The following is a 14822-nucleotide window of genomic DNA, read 5'->3' on the forward strand; positions in this document are numbered from 1 at the left end:
TGCAGGTGAGTAAAAAGGAGGAATGCTGGGAAATGGAGTCCAGGAAGGTGAGAAAGATGGTGACCATAACATTTACAAAGCACAATATGTAAGTTACATAAGTGTAACTGTATCAAGACACTTTTGGGAAAACAATGCTTTGTTAGAGAGATAGTTCATCCAAAAATGAAAATTCTGTTATTATATTCTCATCGTCAAGTTTTTACAAACCTTTATGAGATTCTTTCTTCTGTGGAACTTGAAGAATGTGGGTAATCAAACAGTTGATGGACACCACTGACTTTTACAGTATATATTTATTTCTAAACTATGGAAGTCAGTGGTGTCCATCAACTGTTTGGTTACCCCCATTCTTCAAAATACCTTCTTCTGTATTGGTTGGATACTTGATTTAATGCCGATTATCTTGTTGACAGCATCATACCACTGGAATTTATCCTACTTTTAACCTCTGTCCTCGATTTCCTGTAGGACGTCCTAGAAAAAGTTAATTTCCTTGCTGTATTTCACAACTCTTCTCAACTAAGACAGGGTGGCATTTCTCCAAAATGAAGGCTTTGTCAACCTTAAACAGACATAAACAGATTTAATTTGCATTTGAACAGAGGGCTCAAACAAATGAAATCATCATCAATTATGTCATCATTTACCCACCCTCATAAGTTTCCAAACCTGTAAAATATCTAGCTTCCACCAGACCGCCTTCCATATTCAAGTCGCATCAGTTACACTTTTTCCACAAGTTGAATAGGGAAGGCGTAGGACGTAGTGTAAGCTTTGTGATCTGCAAGAGTTTTGCACTTTCTTCGTATGTTGATTACGGAAGGCGGCTTGTGCGGAAGCTACATATTTCACTTCATAACTTGATAAATATGGATTTGATTTTTTTTACAAAAACACATCGCTTTGCTTCAGAAGGCCTTTATTAACCCCTTAGAGCCATGTGGAGCACATATTTATGATGGATGGATGAGGATGAAAGCATTTTCTTCAGCTCATTCTCGTTTGATCCCTATCACTGCCATTATATAGCCAGGATGCATCAGGATATTTATTAATATTTCTGCGATTAAGTTCATCAGAAAGAAGAAAGTCGTATACACCTAGGATGGCTTAAGGGTGAGTAAAGCTTGGGCCAATTTTCATTTCAGAGTGAACTAAACCTTAAGGTAGGTCAAGTTTTTATTCTTACAAAATAACTTTATGGAAGAAGCTGGATGATTATTTTGGTAATCCAACAAATGATACAAATAAGGGAAAAGATCTTTTCATTTTTTATTATATTATGATACCATATATACAAAGCTCAGCCATAAATTCTGCTTTTATGTTTCTATAATGTTATGCTGTCATAGAGGTGTAAATTCAATTACATGTTTTAGCATTGAGGTCATAGTTTGCGGGGGTGTTGTTGTCTTTAGCAAGGCAACAAGTGCAGGCCTGAAATACATGGTGGAGCAGGAACAAAGACCTCCCCCTTACCGGACAACAGCATGGTTTCTGGAGCAGGTGGACCACTGGTTTGACATCATGTCCTCTCACCACCCAGTAATGGCACTGAGCACATACAAGATGGAGAAATACCAAGAGGCCATTAAGTTCCTCCAGGACACCATCCAAGTCTTACGTGGACTGAAGATTAGATGAAATGGTAGCTGGAAGCTTGTGCAAACAGGATTTGTGATGGCAACATCTACATTTCTATCAATCCAACAAGACATGCTGGCCCAGAGACATGTTTGTGTTGACCAGCAGGTTTACCCAAGACTGTCTTGAAAACCTGTTCAGCTGCAATAACAGAGGAATCCAGTCCAGACTCCAATAGAGTTTCAGTATCAGTTGGGCAGTTTCTTGCGACAGTGAAATCAGGAAGCTATCAGGAGGATGACAACTGTCTTTTGGCAGACTTCCTGGACACAAAGCAGACACTTCCCAGTCCTGGCCTCACTGGAGGAGCTGATGGAGTGAACGGAGACCAGTGATCTCTATCATCTTACAGGCTACACTGTGAATAAAGTGATCAAAGATTCCAACATTTGTGATGATTGCCAAAGTGCAGTTAAGGAAAATGATGACAGTCCTGAAGGAAAGCACAGTGTTTTACTGAAGCTAAAGGAGTTCAAGCCAGGTGTACTTTGTCGGCCGTCACCAGAGGCCTTCGATGTAGTCCGCCAAATCGAGGAGCTGTTCCGAACCAAGAGAAAGGGGTAGGCAATTGGACAGCAGGCTTCCTTTATGTTGTGCAAAAAACAAAACAAACAGATACATCAGGCTGAAGTTGAGAATTGCAGCAAAGCAGATCTGTGCTCAAAAAAAAAAATGCTGTGTGATGATGGGCATCTTGGAAGCAAAAGGCAGACGAAACAGGCAAAAAAAAAAAAAAACCCAGCAAGGACAAGAAACATCTAGATGTACAACAAGCAGACCCCCACCAAATACCTTGATCGTTGCCATGGAGGAGCGTGATCTGCCCTTTGCTTCTACAAATCTCCCACAAACTAGTGTGGTTTCAGCATCAATAGGTATGAAGGGTCTATTTTGCCTGTTTTATGGTCTCAGCTGGAACTTGAAACTTACTTTATCTAGGTATAAGTCTTTCTTTAGACTTCTCTATCACCTTCTAAAAGAGAAAGAGAAAAAAGTGAGATCATTTAAAATTAAAATACTATTTCCGAAAATACTATTTACAAAAAGATATTCTAGTTTCAGGTGTATACATTACTTTACACACAACTCAATAGTCTGTTAGATTAAAGTTCAATGTGGCACCAATGCAGCAGTGTATGTGTCACTAGAGTATCACTTTTCACTGTTATCAGTCACAGGGAGCCATAAACATGAGTTATGTTATGCAGCTGAAATTCTTCACTGTATTCTAAATAACATCAATTAAAAACATGACTTCGGTTTATTGGTCAAAAGTCAGTCTCCAGTTGTTTCACAATGTCAGCTTCTTCAATTTTAAAACTGCAATTAGTAATTCTACTATCAGTTATAAGAAATCTGCAGTTATGCTTTCTTTGTACTGGGATCATCCACATTTACACTGCATATCCTGCATGTCTATGAAAACAGTCTGTGTAACTTAATGACTGAATTAACAAAGGAACAACCTTGTTTTATACAAGCTAGCCATATTATCTAGTTGAGCTACTGTTCATTGTAATCAGATGTACTAATATGGTCACAACTAAGTTTTTCTAACTTTAACAACAAATCAAAAATAACTGAAGATAAACATTGAATGCAGATTAAAATATGACAACTAGGGCCTGGTTATGGCATAACGCGGCTCTCCATGTACGCGCTTTGGATGAGTAACACCAAATCCCTTTAAGACAAGTTATTTCACTCATAGTCCATCTTTGAAACGCCTCTTGGGCATCCAAGTGCAGCTCCTATCTCTTTGAATGGGGAAACATCAAATTCTCCAAAGCTGTTTGCCACACTTTCGATTAAATTTCATATTTGAAATCACCAATGAAATCTGACAACAACTGTCTCATAAATTTCGTTTCTAAACGCTTGAATCATGACAAAAACGACATTTTTTATTAGAACCGGAGCTTCTAACGGCCACTGCAGTGACGCAATGACTTTACCAGTCGGCGATTGGCTCTCATTTAGAAGGCGGGACTTATTCAGCCATATTGGGCATTGCATTTTCTCTCATTCAAAACAGTACGAGTAACAGTACGTTCACTCTGTGAGCCTTCATTTTTGTTCAGATCTGATTTTTTTTTTGTATAGCTGTTCACATTGTTGTTTTAAATGTAGCAAATATCAGATTATGGATGTGAGCTGACATGCATGCACAAAAAAAAGGGGGTTGCCAGGAAAACATTCACATGTGTCTGAGACTGGTTAAACATAATGTGTGTGGGAACAAACATGAAAACTAAAAACTTAGCAGCAATGAGGCTCTTCAGGACCAGGAATGAGGAACCTGCTTTACAGACACGCCTGTTTTAAACACGTCACTCAAACACAGAACCAGGAAACAGGAATCACCTGAGTTCAGATAAATAGAAACTGAAGTGTAGTTGAGCTGTTGTGTGTTTGTGTTTCTGTATTCATGCAGTAAAATGGCAGAAGCCAGAATTTCTCAGGAAGAGTTCATGTGTCCAGTGTGTCTGGATCTCCTGAACGATCCAGTGACAACTTCCTGTGGACACAGTTACTGTAAGATCTGTATTACAGGCTGCTGGGATCAGGAGGATCAGATGAGAGTCTACAGCTGTCCTCAGTGCAGACAGACCTTCAGTCCAAGACCTGCTTTAGCTAAAAACACCATTCTGGCTGAAATGGTGGAGAAACTGAAGAAGACTAAACTTCCTACTGACTGTCATGCTGGAGCTGGAGATGTGCAGTGTGACGTCTGTACTGGAAGAAAACACAAAGCCGTCAAGTCCTGTCTGGTGTGTCTGAACTCTTACTGTCAGAATCACCTTGAACAACATGAGAGTTTGTTTAAAGGAAAGAGACACAATCTGACTGAAGCCACTGGACGACTGCAGGAGATGATCTGCCAGAAACACGACAAGATCCTTGAGGTTTTCTGCCGCACTGATCAGAAGTGTATATGTGTGCTGTGTATGGATGAACATAAAAACCACGACACTGTATCAACTGCAGCACAGAGGACAGAGAAACAGGTATGAACTTAAAGATGCCCCATTATGCTCATTTATAGGCTCAGAATGGTGTTTATGGGGTCTACTAGAATACATTTACATATTTAATGCCTGTTTACACCCTCTGTGTCTGAACACTTAGTTTACTTTAAAACGCTTGTAATGATGATTAGGCTCCATATATAACACCTGACCTGCATCGTACTGCATGGTTCAGAAAGCAGTCATTATAAAAATGGTGAGAACACAATTAAAGATTGATGTTGTGAATTGTTGAGGAATAGTGTTAAAAGTTCATTTTAGCTATCAAGTTAATTTGCATTAGGAAGGCCAGAAAGGGGAAGGAATATGTTCTAATTCACAGTATTCATAAAAGAGTGGGCAAAAAGTACCTGGATGACCAACTACTTCTGAGATTCTGAAGGGTGCAGTCGATGGACTTTATCCCATGAGGCCACTGGAGAGGATTTATGGCAGTGAAGCAATGCAACTGATGCTGGTAGATCATGTGATAATGACAACATGGTGAATGTAATATGTCCAGATTACATTCATACTGTATAGATCATACTTTTTTAGCAGTCGTGAAGTAATTACTTATTCAAATATAAGTACTTATTCAAAATAAGTGTTATGCAAGATAAAATCATGCAAGTTTGGAAAGACATGAGGATGAGTAAACAATAAAAGAAATATTTAACCTTATCATGAAAGATCTTTAACCCTCAATCTCAGCATTTCACTGATACTGGATTCATATCTGTTTACTTGATGATTTATGTGATGTTTCTCCTGTCATTGGTTTGTCCTTTAGCACCAGCTGAAGGAGACGCAGAGGTGGTTCCAGCAGAGGATCCAGCAGAGAGAGAAAGATCTTCAGCAGCTGAGAGAGGCTGTGGAGTCTCATAAGGTGAGTCTACAGAAGAAGAGAAGTTTGAGAAGTCTCAGTCAGGACTCACTGAAGCCACTGTGTGATTGTGATGTGTGTCCTAACAGCGCTCTGCACAGACAGCAGTGGAGGACAGTGAGAGGATCTTCACTGAGCTCATCCGCTCCATTAGGAGAAGCCGCTCTGAGGCCACACAGCGGATCAGAGATCAGGAAAAGACTGCAGTGAGTCGAGCTGAAGGACGACTGGAGCAACTGGAGCAGGAGATCAATGATCTGAGGAGGAGAGACGCTGAGCTGGAGCAGCTTTCACACACACAGGATCACATCCATTTTCTGCAGGTAACAGAGATCTAGAAGAACAGGATCATAGTGGACTTGAGCAAGAGACTCACAGAGAAACATTTCATGAGAGCAGAATGAGCCGTTGACTGAAGTGTTGATCTGGTTATTATGTGTTATTAGTTCCTTCGGTTATTAGTTCCTAAACGTAATTTAGGGAGGAGCGAGCCCATCTAATCTTCCAATCAACATCCAGAGTATATAAGCAGCTGCTTACCTCTCTTCTGTCTCAGCTGTTTCAGCATCCGGTAGTGCCGTACTGAACAATGTCCGACACCACGGAAATTCCACCATTCCCCTTCAGACGACGAACTTTCCCCGAGACACCAACAGTCACATCTCGCGTAAGATCGGATCTCACAGATCCAAACACAGATGCTCTTTCTGACCACGCTCCGGATAACCGCGCTCTGGACCACTCTCAGGATCGCCCGTTTAACTGCGCCTCATCAGTCTTCTTCACAGACTTCATCTCTTCATTCTACCGTCGCTAATACACTGATTCTACCCATTTCAAATGGTCCGCCAACAGCCTACGTCAAGTCCTCTCCAGCTCTGGAATTAATTTCATCCGCAGATCATCAAAGCTAAACTCTACGATCTTCTTTAGTTCTAACAACAGTTCCAGCATGCCAACAAACACTTCAGCATCATAAAAGCAAGACTCAAAAGTTTCTCTTCCGACCTGATGTCCTGAACATAAACATTTACAGCACGCTAATCCACAGTCCGTTGCCGCCGCACGCACTTCCTCGTCCACCGTTTTTCCGCCTGATCAACAACAGCAGCCGCAAAAACAGTCCCGCTTTTCCAGCTCTTCCCATATGCAGCTCCACTCCTCAGGCAAGAACTATCCAAACTTATTCCTGTCTCCCGTACTTTACTTCCTTCTATGGATTATGAAATTAAGCCTCTTGAATCTTGAAGCTTATAAAAATAAATAAATAAATTTACAGCAGCCATAAACCAGCCAGTGCAGCCAAAGAATATAGATGTACAGCTCAGTCATTCCATTAAGCAAATAAATGCCTGGCAATGTTAAACGTGTAGTTTTATGATAATCTAATTTCCATACTAATGTGTTGCAATAAATTAAATATAACAATAATAATACTAACAGAGTTTGATGCAAGTAAATCATGCTCTAATTATGATAGGGTTTTATACTGTCTTTATGGCAGAATGTACGATCATGTAATATAATATATATATTAGTAAATGGACTTTAAATTCCATAAACCTGTAGAGTAGTGGTCTGGGTTCAACATTCTGAAACGCACAGCATTCATGTGACGGGAAAGATAGTTGAGACGTCTTTCATTTATCACCGCTCCTCTGAAAACATATGCATTCATTATAATTGAGCTGTGTATTCGATATGAGATTTGAAGCTTCAGTTTCATATGTAACATCACTAATTCCTTCTGCTTTTTCAGTACTTTTTCAATCTTCTTCATGATAAACCCATGCGCCAGGATGCCCTCGCAGATGGTTACTTCTCGCTCACCCAGAAAGCGGATCCTAGCGTGAGGCTACCTCCGCTAGTCGTCCCTCACCCTCTATCTGTTTACAGCTTACCTCATTCCTCTCCTCCCTTCTGTTCCCCAATTTCTTCTAACATTCTTCTTGGCACAGATCCTAGCGTGAGGTTGCCTCCGCAAATGATCTCAACACTCCTTTTGCCCACCAACCCCTTTCTCTCACTTCAGCCATCCTGGACACCAGTCAGTAATGGAGCCCTCCTCCCAACATCCATCTTTTTCCAACACCAAACACTTCTTCAGGTCTGAGCCGCTTGCCAGCCCATTCTCTCGCAACAGCAGTCCCTTTTCCAGCTCCTCCCAACGCAGTCACCATGGAACAACCAACATTTTCAACCCATAACCGTTCCCTAATTCCATCAGGTGCAGACATTTGATCTTCTTCCTTTGGAGCAGTCATTTTTATATCTACCTCAAGCTTTGCAGCTAAGTGAGCAGCCTCTCTCTTCTTCAATCATTATTTCCCAGTTAGTTAGTGAAATGGACACCATCCAGACAATTTCCAACCGATTCTTTTTTTCAGGCCTGACAGAACATTTCAGCCACAGTCTGGAAAGTATACCTGACTCCAGCTTAATCTGCAATAACTTATAATCTTGCAACAACTGGACCCGATATAGTGGAAGGCCTCATCAAAAAGAACTAGATTCCAGATTCATGATCGGTCCCTTTTGATTCTCCACCTTATTCCGCATAAGCCCAATTGGAGTAACCAAATTAGATGAATTCTCCACCACCACAACATAGTCCAAGCAATCAGTCTCATAAACCTGTATCCCATAGTAGTAACAGCCAATCTATGGGGTTCCGAAATGTTAATTGCCCCTTAGAATTTCCGCCTGTTACCAGTTCATCATCATAGATGAACATATCCCAGGTCACCAAAATAAAATCACAGATGTTTTATCTTCTTTTTCAAATTTAGAACATTGGCTCTGGAAGCAGACTCCAATCAACTTCAATTCCTCCTGATTCAGAACTCTCATTCGTCTGGTCCATTCCCTCAAGACATCTTCATACCACATCCACAAATACCATACTGCAAGCCGTTTCTCCCAGAACACTCCAAACCTACTGGACAGCTTGGAGTTCCTTCAAAAAACTTCCACAGAGCTTTCCAGGAGTTTTCCCTCCATTCAATATCCTTCATCTCTTACCTCCATCATACCAATTTAATTCAGGAACAATCAAAATCTACCTCAGTGGCATACCTTGCTCTCCAAGTTCATCCATGGCCAACAGTGCCCCAACTCTTCAGGTACCCAGATATCCCTCCTCATCAAAGGTTTACAAAACCAATCCCCCTCAGCCAAACACCAGACAACCTTTTAACCATCCATTTTTATTATCTTTCTGCATAGGTGCAGCCATCACAGCAGCCCAGAGGGGCCTATCCGAACACCAAATTAAAATGATTGGTCAATGCCATGCCTTTAAAACAACATATGTTCGATCAGTTCTACATCACAAACACTAGCATCTTTCTGAGTCTGGACCGCTTCTCCCCACTATTTTTGCATCTCCCCGCTTACCACTTATCATATTCATCTGGATGCAGTGAGAGTTATCCCTTTTCGGATGTGTGTTAGCTACCACTCCTGGAGTGGGCTTTCCCATTCGAATTGCTGTGTGGGCTCCCCCGTCCAGATACTGTGTAGGCTCTCCCGTTCGACTTGCAGTGTGGGCTCTCCCGTTTGACTTGCAGAGTGAGCTTCCCGTTTATTTTATCGGGGGCTCTCTCCTACGAAATGCAGCGGGAGTCCTCCCGGTCGAATTGCAGTGTGAGCTTCCGTTCAGGTGCCGTGGGGGCTCTCCCTTTCTGAATCACAGTGTGATTCTTCATGTTCTTAACCATGGAGGCTCTCCTGTTCGGATCGCAGTGTGGGCCCTCCTATCTGAACAAGCGGACTGGAGGTACCAAGGATCGTATGTCCCATAAGGATCGCAGCGGGCCTTATCATGTCCTTATGTGATCCAAACCACCTTGGAAGGACGGTAGCTCTGCGTTTTATCTATATACCGTAGGCTCCCTTTTTCTGCGGCAGGCAGGTTCGCTCTGGATATCAGTGGCCCGTTTTCCCTTTAAGGGACGAGGACCTCCTTCCCCTCTGTTGGCAGCTGGGGGCCCCATGTACTTCTAAATTCATGGGCCCCCATGTTGCAGACATTGCGGCGGGATGTTCTCCAACCACGTACTCAAACCTCCAGTCCCAAAAAACACTCCCGCAGGAGTAATTTTAGAAGTCACTGCCGCAGCAGTGCAGCGGCGAGATGCATCCTAGTCAAACTCACACAGCAGCAATAAACGCAAGCCCCCGACAGAGTTCCTTAAATAATAATATTGCCGCAGCAGAAGCCTGCTCATAGCCCCACATGGTGGACATAGTAGGGCGACGCGTTCCAGCCCAGCTCCCACAGGAGCCTCATTAAATATCACTGTCGCAGCAGTGTTCATTCATGACTCCAGGCCAATTAATCACAACCTCCTTGTGTTCCGGCATAGGAAACTCTAGTGCCACTCGACACCTCAACTCTATTCTTCATATCGCTTTAATCTTTCGCTCCTTTTGGGGGGGGGGGGGGGGGGGTAACAAGCATTAAGCATCTGGGTATCCCATATACTTTAAATCCTTAAGAATTTTCAACCATGCTAAATCCAACTTGCTGTCCCAAATTTATTCTGCACTTTTTGAGGGGTGTCTCAGAGCTCGAGTTTAAGATGCTTCATCGAGCCCCTCCTCAGTGGACAGCAAGCCAAATTAGCTAACCTAATACCCTAAAGATTATATGGGCAAACGAACTCGTTAAGTGAAGTTCCTAAACGTAATTTAGGGAGGAGCGAGCCCATCTAATCTTCCAAACAACAGCCAGAGTATATAAGCAGCTGCTTACCTCTCTTCAGTCTCAGCTGTTTCAGCATCCCTCAACCTCCCCAAACTCCACCTTCATTTCAGGTACCTTGCCCTATGTAATCACATCCTATATTTATTCACTGGGGGTGTATCAGAGCTTGAGTTGAAGATGCTTCATCGAGCCCCTCCTCAGTGGACAGCAAGCCAAATTAGCTAACCTAATAACCTAAAGATTATATGGGCAAACAAACTCGTTAAATAATCATTAGTCAGACTCTCATCTGATCTTCTTTTGAAAGAGACGCACTTACAAATGCAGTTCAGCTCATGTCTTAAGAGTGAATTTCAGAGCCACTAACTGTTCAAAAGTTATAATGATCAATCTACTCGTTGCCTTTGAATTTCTTTTCCTGATCAGATCTACTCAACCCTGTCATGTGACTCCATTGATGTTCTTGATCTGTTACATTTATGTTATTGCCAGATGTTTGATCATCAAGTGTTTTTCTAGAAAGTTCACATATAGTGTAAGTGTCAAATGCTAGAACTTACAGCTCTAACATGATATAATGAACATGAGAAGAATGAAGCTGATGCTGTGAAAGTGCTGGATTGAGGAGAGTTACTAAAGATCAACAAGAGCTGCTCAAATCTGACAGTAGTGCAGGTTATTGGCTGAAGTGTGGAGGTGATGAGCTTTGATTTCTGTTTTCTGTAGAGTTTCCAGTCTCTCTCAGCTCCTCCTGAATCTACAGACGTAAATGATGATCCCTTCAGTTCTCTCTCCTCTTTTGATGTTGTGAGAGAATCTGTCCGTCAGCTGAGAGACAAACTGGAGGATTTCTGCAAAGAGGAGCTGAAGAAGATCTCTGACAGAGGTAAAGTCCTGGAGATTCATCTGCTCTCAGAAATGATCCTCCATCATCTCATATCATGTAGAAGATCATATTAAAAATGTCTTAGGAACGGATGCAGGATCATTTTCTCTTGACATGATAATCACACTTGTCATGTCTGTTAATTTCCACAGTCACTTTCACCAACATTGTTCCCAGAACCAGGAACGAATTCCTACTATGTAAGTGTGTGTGTGTGGGGGGGAAATGCAACAATACAACAACATTATACTATATTATACAAATTCATTTGTTCTGTTGTTAGTAGCACCAAAGCATGGGTGTTCATGTTCTGCCAGTTTACACTTATGTGACCAGAATAGACTAGTGTCAAATCACTAAAGCATTTATTTAAAGGTGGTACAGAGGATGTTTTCGTCGACTGAGTTTTTGAAATGAGCGCATGCAGAAGAACAACCCCCCTCCTTCAGTGTTTGTTTATCACCGGCATTCGCTGTGTTATTAAGCCGGGCACACATTTAACGACTAGCTAAAACATTCTGACTGAGCTCAACATACAACGATTGTTTCCTGCTCCTGAAGCAGATTTAAATACTTTCACAAGGAATTTGAACACCGACTGTAATCTCAGACTGAACGCAACTGGCTCTGACTGGACGCGTTTGAGCGCGATCAGTCATAAGTATCAATTTACATTCATAATCGGCCTTACAATCGTTAAGTGTGTGCGCGACCTAAAGCCGTGGATTCATTATGTCGGACTCACCGCAGGTGACTCATAATCTGCAGTTGTTACTCCTGTCTCCTGACAAAAACATTGCATGCGGAGTGTGGAAAGTTACTAGAGCGCGCAGCCGCGCGTCTCTCACAAGGAACGTCATGGCAGTGATTGACAAGCCAGAGGGCCAATCCGCGCACATCTCTCACAATGGCAGTGATTGACAAGCCAGAGGGCCAATCGTTTACGCGATGATAGCGTAAACGATTGGCTGATGTTTTTAAGGCCCTACCTCATGCACAGATGATGTATATTAATATTATTACTTTCAGTGCACCTAATAAATAGTCTTTCATCAGTTAGTAAAGACAGTTTCAAGTAATATTGCAAAAATGTATAAAACAAAACATCCTCTGTACCACCTTTAACACTTATAAATATAATTTCTATTCACATGGCTTTTTTTATTCATGGGAAACTAATGATAATGATATTTAAACTATCCAGTCAAATCTATTATGTGACAAAAATGCCGGACTGCAAATTAAATTTATATAAAAAAACAATCATTTTAAAGGTCTTTTTTATTACACATTAACAAAGTGGGTCAGAGAGCATAACTATATCATACTAACATTCAAAAAAGCAAGACTTTTACAAAGATGTGAATCAGGACAACACTAAACTGAGGATTCAATATATTCTTTAAAAACAATATCTTCTAAAACTAATGAATAAATATGATTATTTTTCACTGAAAGCCAATTAAAAACATTAATTCAAGATTTAGAGGTAAAATCACAGTAGTAAAAAAGCTCTTCAACAGTTTCAGGAAAGTAAGAAACTGAAAAGTCTTCTGGAAAAATTCCACTATGGATTTATCCTAAACAGGATTTTGTATCAAGTCATTTTAATCTTTGGGGAAACAGATAGAAATTTAAAGAGTTCAAGATCGCCAAAGTCTACAGCACTGAAAATCACCAACAATTTTCAGTGCTGAAAATTCTTGCTGAATTAAAGTATCATTTTCTTTTAAAAAGAATCACACTGACCTCAAACATTTAAAGGATTAGTCAACTTTTAAATAAACTTTTCCTGATAATTTACTCACCCCCATGTCATCCAAGTTGTCCATGTCTTTCTTTCTTCAGTCGAAAAGAAATTTAAAGTTTTTGATGAAAACATTCCAGGATTTTTCTCCTTATAGTAGACTTCAATGGGCACTAAACAGTTGAAGGTCATAATTAGTTTCACTGCAGCTTCAAATTGTTCAACACGATCCCAGATGAGAAATAAGAGTCTTATCCAGAGAAACCATCGCTCATTTTCTGAAAAAAAATTGAAAATAATATAAGTTTTAACCTTAAATGCTCATCTTGAACTAGCTCTCTTCTTCTTCTCCTCTATTAGAATTCCAGCAGCGTAGAAACTGATAAGTGTATTACTGCCCTCCACAGGCCAAAGTTTGAACTAATTGTTATATACTATTGAACTAGCATATTGCATATAAAAATTAGTTCAAACTTTGACCTGTGGAGGGCAGTAATACACTTATCAGTTTCTACACTGCTGGAATTCTAATAGAGGAGAAGAAGAAGAGAGCTAGTTCAAGACGAGCATTTATGGATTAATCTTATATAATTTTCAATTTTTTACAGAAAATGAGTGATGGTTTCTCTGGATAAAACCCTTATTTCTCATCTGGGATCGTGTTGAACAATTTGAAGCTGCAGTGAAACTAATTATGACCTTCAACTGTTTGGTGCCCATTGAAGTCCACTATATGGAGAAAAATCCTGAACTTTAAATTCTTTTCGACTGAAGAAAGAAAGACATGGACATCTTGGATGACATGGGGATGAGTAAATTATTAGGAAAAGTGTATTTAAAAGTGGACTAATCCTTTAAATGGTGTAAATTTAATAATAGACCTTTAAATTATAATAAACAACATTAATATTCAGGGAAGACTGTTTAGACTGGCCAAAAAAAGGTTGAGATCCACTGATGTAAATGATGAATTTCACAGGATATCTGGTAAACTGTATTGAGACACTGCTGATATATTGAACATGAAGATTTCAGAACATTAAAAGATCAGATTCATTATTCCTGATTCTGATGTGTTTTATCTCCATCAGATTCACATCAGCTCAATCTGGATCTGAACACAGTGAATAAACGCCTCCGTCTGTCTGAGGGAAACAGAGTGATTACTTACACTGGCATTTTCACAGTCCAGTCTTATCCTGATCATCCAGACAGATTTGATGTGTATCCTCAGGTGTTGTGTAGAGAGAGTGTGTGTGGACGATGTTACTGGGAGACTGAGAGGAGTGGATGTGTGTGTATATCAGTGTCATATAAGAGCATCAGCAGGAAGGGATCAAGTAGTGAGTGTGTGTTTGGACGTAATGATCAGTCCTGGAGTTTGATCTGCTCTTCCTCCAGTTACTCATTCAGACACAATGACATACAGACTAAACTCCCTGTAAAAGTCCATCAGCAGTAGAATAGGAGTGTATGTGGATCACAGTAGAATAGGAGTGTTTGTGGATCACAGTGCAGGAACTCTGTCCTTCTACAGCGTCTCTGGAGACACAATGAGCCTCATCCACACAGTCCAGACCACATTCACTCAACCACTCTATCCTGGGTTTATTGCTTATAATGGATCAGTGAAACTGTGTTGATTAATCAGAATAGACTGTAGAGAGATTCTACCCATAATGCTTTGAGCTCATGATGAATCAGTAACAGTGAGATGTTATAGAGTCTCTTATTTCCTCTTCATTACATTAATACTACAGCTGAACTTCTGTCAGTGATATAACAGAATAAATTATGTAAAGTTTGGGAGGAACAAGATCCAATCATCACGTCATCTCAACCAGCTGTCAAAAATCAGTAATCAACATATCTATCTAATCAGCATGAGTGCAGGCCTATATATAATCACAGTTGCTTCTTTGTTCTTATTTTTATTACAG

The 14822-nt window shown here is 40.6% G+C and overlaps 1 protein-coding gene across 1 annotated transcript; it reads left to right on the forward strand.

The window, feature by feature from the left end:
- The first annotated feature begins 3885 nt into the window (after positions 1–3885).
- Positions 3886–14525, forward strand: LOC125244513 (tripartite motif-containing protein 16-like). The gene is made up of 7 exons (XM_048154584.1): positions 3886–4655; positions 5449–5544; positions 5631–5864; positions 10976–11135; positions 11288–11335; positions 13974–14337; positions 14369–14525. The coding sequence occupies exons 1-7, from the start codon at positions 4086–4088 to the stop codon at positions 14523–14525; spliced, it is 1629 nt and encodes a 542-aa protein (XP_048010541.1). The 5' UTR covers positions 3886–4085.
- The last annotated feature ends 297 nt before the right edge of the window (positions 14526–14822 follow it).

This window comes from Megalobrama amblycephala, linkage group LG14, assembly GCF_018812025.1.
Source record: "Megalobrama amblycephala isolate DHTTF-2021 linkage group LG14, ASM1881202v1, whole genome shotgun sequence".
In the NCBI taxonomy this organism is placed as follows: Eukaryota; Metazoa; Chordata; class Actinopteri; order Cypriniformes; family Xenocyprididae; genus Megalobrama; species Megalobrama amblycephala.

Coding starts and splice junctions, on each gene's coding strand:
- LOC125244513 (XM_048154584.1), top strand. CDS start 4,086: ATGGCAGAAGCCAGAATTTCTCAGGAAGAGTTCATGTGTCCAGTGTGT. Junction 5,545..5,630: donor AGGCTGTGGAGTCTCATAAG/GTGAGTCTACAG, acceptor GTGTCCTAACAG/CGCTCTGCACAGACAGCAGT. Junction 14,338..14,368: donor CTCCCTGTAAAAGTCCATCA/GCAGTAGAATAG, acceptor TGTGGATCACAG/TAGAATAGGAGTGTTTGTGG.